This window comes from Salpingoeca rosetta, assembly GCF_000188695.1.
Source record: "Salpingoeca rosetta unplaced genomic scaffold supercont1.28, whole genome shotgun sequence".
NCBI classification, from domain to species: Eukaryota; class Choanoflagellata; order Craspedida; family Salpingoecidae; genus Salpingoeca; species Salpingoeca rosetta.
In genome coordinates this window covers 870,404-877,903 of record NW_004754906.1, presented here as the reverse complement: position 1 = coordinate 877,903, position 7,500 = coordinate 870,404, and the positions used below count along the sequence as shown (strand labels likewise).

General features: G+C 53.5%; 1 protein-coding gene across 1 annotated transcript in view; it reads right to left on the bottom strand.

The window, feature by feature from the left end:
- PTSG_09464 (voltage-dependent L type calcium channel alpha 1) overlaps positions 1-7,500 on the bottom strand; it is a gene marked incomplete at its 5' end in the record, with an annotated part of 13,723 nt that overhangs the window by 2,906 nt on the left and 3,317 nt on the right. The window contains 19 exons of the mRNA XM_004989662.1: positions 1-9; positions 187-322; positions 498-721; positions 1,142-1,429; positions 1,617-1,726; positions 2,088-2,249; positions 2,504-2,720; positions 2,959-3,050; positions 3,251-3,323; positions 3,553-3,761; positions 3,982-4,024; positions 4,243-4,350; positions 4,601-4,729; positions 4,901-5,045; positions 5,480-5,834; positions 6,100-6,230; positions 6,420-6,522; positions 6,718-6,884; positions 7,227-7,390. The exon at positions 1-9 is cut by the window's left edge and continues 63 nt beyond it. Coding sequence (XP_004989719.1) covers positions 1-9; positions 187-322; positions 498-721; positions 1,142-1,429; positions 1,617-1,726; positions 2,088-2,249; positions 2,504-2,720; positions 2,959-3,050; positions 3,251-3,323; positions 3,553-3,761; positions 3,982-4,024; positions 4,243-4,350; positions 4,601-4,729; positions 4,901-5,045; positions 5,480-5,834; positions 6,100-6,230; positions 6,420-6,522; positions 6,718-6,884; positions 7,227-7,390 — 2,865 coding nt within the window. The remainder of the gene's footprint in view (positions 10-186; positions 323-497; positions 722-1,141; positions 1,430-1,616; positions 1,727-2,087; positions 2,250-2,503; positions 2,721-2,958; positions 3,051-3,250; positions 3,324-3,552; positions 3,762-3,981; positions 4,025-4,242; positions 4,351-4,600; positions 4,730-4,900; positions 5,046-5,479; positions 5,835-6,099; positions 6,231-6,419; positions 6,523-6,717; positions 6,885-7,226; positions 7,391-7,500) is intronic.

The following is a 7,500-nucleotide window of genomic DNA, read 5'->3' as shown; positions in this document are numbered from 1 at the left end:
GGCAAACAGCTGGCATCCATTCCAATGACACGGACCCAAACATAAACAAAGCAAGGCCGCGTGAGACGTGAAAGGCACCTGCCAAAACTCAAAGACACACACACACATACACATGCACACACACATACACACACACACACACAAGAATGCAAGTGGAGTGCAGTGCAGTGTCGAGTTGGATCAGACCTGCATGCCGATGACGGCGTAGACGAAGAAGAGCATCATGATCAGAGCAGCAACATACGGCAGCGACTGGAACGATTTCGCAAACGTCCACAGCAGCCGCTTCATGCCCTTACCGCGGCTCACAAGCTTCAACAACCTGCCACGCACATGCACGCCAGCATGAGTTATTGAGAACAGACAACGTACGTGTACAATGAGGCACGGGTTCATCCCGCCAATGGAGCAAGAACAAGGACGCACGCAGTTTACACACGCACGTCTACACTCACACACACGCACACACACACACACACACGAATGTCAGCACATACCTGGCCACACGGAAGAGCCGCAAGAATCCAATGTTGACACCGCTATCCCCACTGCTTTGCGTTGCGGAGAGAAACACATCCACGAGGGAGCCGACGACGATAATAAAGTCGAAGAAGTTCCACGAGTCGTGGAAATAGCCCGTCGGGTTGAGCGCAAACAGCTTCAGCAGCGCCTCCACAGTGAAGATGCCTGTGAAGACAATGTTGCACAGTTGCAGGCCCATCTGCACACCAAAGCCCCCCCCCCCCAACACGCACCACACATGAAACAGGCAGCAAGTGAGTGGAAGCACGAGCGGGCAACGTTTGAGAGGAGAGCGAAAAAAAAATTCGCGAAAAGGAGGGGGATGGGGTGTTGCGACAACCGCGCACACGCACTCACATGACCACGCACTCTCGTGCACCCCCAGCACACACACACACACACACACACACACACACACACACACACACACACACACACACACACACACACACACACGCACGCACACACACACACACGCACATGCGCGCACACGCACACACACACGCACACACATGACCACGCACTCTCGTGCACCCCCAGCAAACACACGCACATGCACACATACACACACACACGCGCGCGCGCGCGGGGCCACAAAATCACGCATGCACACACACACCTCGTAGTCGCTGGGCATGCCCTCGTAGGCCATGAGCAGGACGATGGAGTTGCCGATGATGGCGGCCATGATGAACCACTCAAAATGCTTGCTGCTCACAAAGCGGAAAATGCTAATCTGTGCGCGGTAGAGAGGACGGTGCACGCGAATCGGCTGTGCATTCAAGCAAAACGCCAGACATTTTCGCTGGTTCTTGTCCAGGCCGTCCACAGCCTCATACGACTCGCCCTCGCTCGAGAAGGTGATGATCACATAACCAACGAAGATGTTCAGCATGAAGAATGCAACCTGCACGCAGGAGTGATGGACATGAGGTTGAGTGAGTTTGCGGGGGGGGGGCCATGATACGCAGCAGTAAAAGCATAACCTCAAGCAATTGGTGAATGTGGAAGCATCACCACCACAACCACACGCAAAGCTGTCCTGTGCACACACACACGCACACACACACGCACATTCACCACAGTTGACCAACCAAAATGACGTATGTGACAAAGAAAAGCGCGGCAACAGGGTTGTTGTTTCGCTCCGGCTGCCGATTCTCGGCTGTGCAGTCGATGGCATTGTTCATCACGTCGATCCATCCTGTCCACACCCACGGCAACACCACAGCAAGTCAAAAGCAAGCATACATAAGTGCACATGCCACGAATGAGTGATTACCACAACGAGGGAGCTGGGTGGCATCATAAGGTACGAATCAAACGCCCACGCACCTGCTGCTCAAGCACACCCTCGTTTCGACACACACACACACACACACAAATGATCTCTTGCACACTCATTTCCACACATACTCACACACATACACACACATACACACATACACACACATACATACACATACACACATACATACACACATACATACACACATACATACACACATACATACACACATACACTTGCACCGCGCGTCCACAAGATACCCGGCTACAACACGCACCTTCGAGTGTTGAGACAGTGAAGAGGGTGAGCATGCCCTTGCCGACGTTGTCAAAGTTGAAGTATGGCGTCGACCACGCGCGTGTGGCGTTCGAAAACAGACCGGCGTCATCTTCCACCAGAAACGTGCCGTTGCACTGCGACTTGAACATCACATCCGGGTCTGGCATGTGTGTGGATGCGTGTGTGCGCACGCGTAATGCAATTCGTGAAAGTGTGAACACCGAAGCGCGTGAGCAGCGGCTCAGCTCGGCAAAGAGAGTGTGCGAATGCGCGCATGTATGCGTGCATGTATGCGTACATGTACGCGTTCATGTGTGTGTGTATAAGTGCATGGGTGTGTGCGTGTGTGTGCGTGTGTGTGCGTGCGTAAGATGTGCAGGCAGAACGCAAGCGTCCGCGCACTGTGCAACTCACCGTTACAGCGACCAAAGCATTCCTTGAACGACTGCACGCCGATGATGGCGTAGATGAACGTGAGCAGGAATGTCACAATGAACACATTCCCAATCGTCTTGATCGACACCACCATGCAGCTGACGACTTTGCGCAGCCCCGGTGCTCGCTTGATTGCACGGAGCGGGCGCAGAACGCGAAAGACGCGAAGAACGCGAACAACCGCAGCATCGTCGCTCTGCAGTGCGTCCAGAGAGGCGGTGTGCAAGAGATTGAGGTGTGTGAATTGGCGAGGAGAGGAAGCGCAGGCAAACAGAATCACGAGCGTAAATCATGGAGAACGGAGACACTAGCTCAGCACAGAACGAGCAATGTGGATGTGTAAACGTGTGGAGTGCGCACATGCGACACAAAGCAAAGACACAAGAACGCAGTCAGGGGCAGTTGTCACCCATCGTCAGTGCACAGCAACGCACAGAGATGGCAAGGGAGACAACTGAGGCGAGAACAACAACAGCGTCCAGGTCATTCCACGGATCGGTGATGTACGGGATGAAGCCGAGCGCCACTGGGAAGAGAAAAGAGGTGACGACAAACAAAGGGAGGGGGCACAAGCGTGAGTTGATGCACATCAGAGGTGGTAAAGCATTCTTCACAACGGCAAGCATGCGCACGTGGGCAGGTCACACAGTTTATGAACCCTATCTGTCGTAGCAGTGGTGGTGCCAGTACACACATATACACACATGCGCGCACAGAAACACGCACCAATCTTCAATGCCATTTCCAACGAAAACACAGATGTGAAGAAGATGTCCGCTGTTTCCAAATCCTTGTTGATCTGCAAACCAAAGTGGATGGTCGGGCAAAACGGTGGGGTCAGAGTCGTCAAGAGGCTATCACATGCACAAGCACCAACCGCACGAACACGAAGGTGACGGCACACACAGCAAACACACACATACACACATACATACACACACACATGCACACACAGATCACCAGAGCATACACACACGCGCACACACATGCACACACACACAGAACACACACACAAACACAATGTGCACCTGCGCGTCAAGATTGACGGGGTCCTCGGCAGCAAGAAGAGCGCTGCTGATGAGAATGAGGAGAAGAATCACAGACTCAAACCGGTTGTCATAGGCGATGTTGTTGCAGAACTTGCGGAAGGAATTGCGTGGCCCAAGACAAAACAGCGACTTGTTGTTCGCAACAGCGCGCGTCAGATGCTTGCGAAGCGGCACATTGTCAACGTCGCCTGCGCACGTGGTGTGTGGTGCGATATATATATATATATATATATATATATGTGTGTGTGTGTGTGTGTGTGTGTGTGTGTGTGGATTAAAAGAAGGAAGCGGTGCACGAACAGCAGGCTTCGTTGACCGCAATACAATCACGCCTCACATGCACAGGTGCATTATGCACACAAAACATTATCACACACACATATTCCCCAACACAGCGAACACACGTACAGAGAACGGTGTTCTGGAGCTCCACTTCTTCTTTCTCTTGCTCCTGTGCAACAAACGACCAAAGCAACAAGGAAATGGCCATGAGTAACAACGCATGCAACCGCCTGCCACACTTCACCCCGTGACAAAAGCACACTTGGACGCGTGTGCACACATACAAACCAGCATACACCAACGAACACACCAACACACACCACAAAATGCCACTCTCCGAGGTGTGTGTGTGTGTGTGTGTGTGTGTGTGTGTGTGTGTGTTGCTACCGCTGCGCCGACGAGCGGGTTTGCGTATTGGCGGTGACGGCGGCGGTCCTCACGATCGTCCTCAGACTCGTCGCTCACGGCCGCCTCAGCCTTCCACCGCTCCTTGTGCTGTCAAGGTTGCATGGTGGGATGATATGAGCCGACGACTTGAGGGTCATGACATGCTGTGTGGTGGAGATCACATGGCACGAGCAAATGAGGGGCATGGGGCGCAGCACACACACACGCACACACACACACACACACACACACACACACACACACACACACACACACACACACACACACACACACACACACCCCTCCAAACGACCGGTGAGCACTGGAATGCCATTAGCAGTGCAAGTGGTGTTCACACCTCGTCCCTGGCGGCCTTGAGGTCGCGTGCATCATCGAGCGATTTCACGGCAATGGCAAGGAAGACGTTCAGCAGGACAAACATGCCGAGAATCACCACCACACAGAAGAACACAATCGCAACCCAGCCCTGTTGTCCGTGGCAACGAAGCAGCCATGACACGGCAGCGTGTGTTCACCAGAATGAGGGTGTGAAGACAAACAACAAACGCAAACCAACGACAAGCATCATCGTGCACACATGCATTCACATATACACACAGGCACACACACACACACATCCACACATGCACACACATACGTCTTTGTTGACGCCGTTGTAAGCGAGGATGCCGTTGTACATGACGCTGTTCCAGTCATCACCAACAATGACGATGAACACCGTCAGCAGCGCAGAGAAGAAGTCGTCAAAGTTGATGCGCGGCTTTGGATCCTCAAAGTCAAACCTGTTGGTTGGCAGCAATCAAAGCGACCGCAGTGGCGGTTAACGGTGGCGGTGGCGGTGGGGAATGGGAGGGAAATGTTGGGGTTGTTGGTGGAGATGGGAAAAAAAGTGATTGGGTGAGCAAGTATGGCTGATGAGGTGGCACGCCATCGTGTTGGTCCATCAGTGCACCCATCATACGCAGAGGCAAACGCACGCCTCCATTGCCCACAAACACGACATGCGGACACGAGAACATGACGCAGCGGCACGAGCAAAACAAACACGAGAGCACGACGAACACACACACACACACACACGATCATCCACAAACACATACAGTCAGAAACACATGCATTCATGCACACACACACACACAGTTAAGTACATACGAGATTATCCACACACACATTTAAATACACACGAGATCATCCACACATACACAGAGGGTCGCACCTGCCGCCGAAGATTTGCATGCCGAGAAGAGCGACGATGACCATGTAGATGAGGATGAGCAGCAGTAGCGAGACAATCGAGGCGATGCTGTTGAGGAGAGAGACAACAAAGTCGTTGATGTCCTCCCAGTACTGCTTCATCTCGCGGAAGATGCGCAGCAGACGCAGCGACCGCAGCGCGCTGATGCCAATGGAGCGCAGACCCGTCGTGTGCACAAGGATCAACTCAAGCAGACTCAGCAGCACAACCGTCAGGTCAAATCGGTTGAACTTGGACTCAAAGTACATGTGCGGCCGCAACCCGGCCAGCTTCACCAGCATCTCAAGTACAAACAGGCCCACAAACGACGCTTCCACTGTGGGTTGGTTGAACGTTGAGGAGGGATGAGTGCAGTCGAAGGAAGGAGGCGTAAGAGAGGTATGAGACAAAAGGAAGGAGGCGTGAGAGAGAAACAGCACAGGCGCCAGCTGACACTGCTAGACCATGCCCTCGTAACGCAAGAAAAGTACAACACGGCACACAACATACAACGGAGAATACAACATGAACAAAACGCTAACACACACACATACATGTTCGCACACACACACACACACACACACACACACACACACACACACCAATGGTGAAGGCGAACGCGGCCTCATCTGTTGCGCCGGCGTCCGTCTGGACGGCGAGCAGCACAGTGTTCACCAGCACCATGAACGTCACCACGAGGTTGAACCAGCGCGACTTGACAACGGCGCCCAATCTGCAAGGACGTACGGCACAAGGCCACGCAGCAGCGTTGCACGTGGCATCATGGACTGGCTGTGAGTGCACAGAGGGGCACAGAGAGAGAAGAAAGAGAAGAAGGATAGGCGGATGTACGCAGACAAATTAACAGAGTGCGTACATGTGCATGTGTGCATGTGTGAATGTGTGAATGTGTGACACGGACTTTGAGAGCATCTGCACTGTCGCCGGCTTCAACAGTTCGTGCTGATTGTGCTGCGACATCGTGAGGATTTCGTTGTACTCCCGCAGTGACTTCACTTGGACGCCTGTCGCATGTGTGTGCATGTGTGTGTGCATGTGTGTGTGTGTGTGTGTGCATGTGTGTGTGTGTGTAAAAGAGAGTGAGGGAGTGCGCATGCGCATGTGTGCCAAAGGAAGCAGGTCATGAACAAAAACAGATGACGCAACGACGGTACATCTAAAAAAACGTGAAATGGTGTGTGCTTGCATACGCAGCGCACCTTGTTCCCCGAGCGTGCGTGTCTCATCAAGAATGTGGCCGTCGTGCGGATGCGCCAGCACAAACGACATCAGCTTGTCCCTGTCCTCGCCCTGCTCAGCAAACTTCTGCATAATGCGCGTGCGGATGTTGCTGATGGGCTCTGTTGGCTCCGCTTCAACAAAGTCTCTGCACGTGAACATCAGCAGCAGTTGCAATGACAATGAGATGGCGCGGCGTGGTCTCGTGCTGTGACTGTGGTGTGGTCGTGTGAATGAACGCAGTGCCGGGGCTGTGATTTGCACACCATGAACAGACACGCACCACCACGAATCATCAAATACGAGCCAGGGTGTGTGTGTGTGTGTGTGGTGTGTGTGGTGTGTGCGTGCGTGCGTGCGTGCGTGCGTGCGTGCGTGCGTGCGTGTGTGTGCGTGTGTGTGTGTGTGTGTGTGTGTGTGTGTGTGTGGCAACGCAACCATGAGGCCTTGTGTTCAAGCTGTGCCCTTTTCGCAGACAATTGCCGCGCACCGATTGCCGCTGGGTAGGGAGAGGCCGAGGACCAGCACGGTGGTCGCGTCATCGTCAATGTCGTCATCGTCGTCGTCGCCGTCATTCCCATCAGCACCGGCGCTGCTGTTGAAGAAGTTCTGCTCGTGCTCTGCCATGCTCTCCGCCGCATCAAACTTGAGAAACTGCAAAACACACACACATACATGGCCGCGGGGCGTGTGTGTGAGTGAGTGTGTGTGTGTGTGTGTGTGTGTGTGTGTGTGTGTGAGTGTGTGTGTGTGTGTGAGTGTGT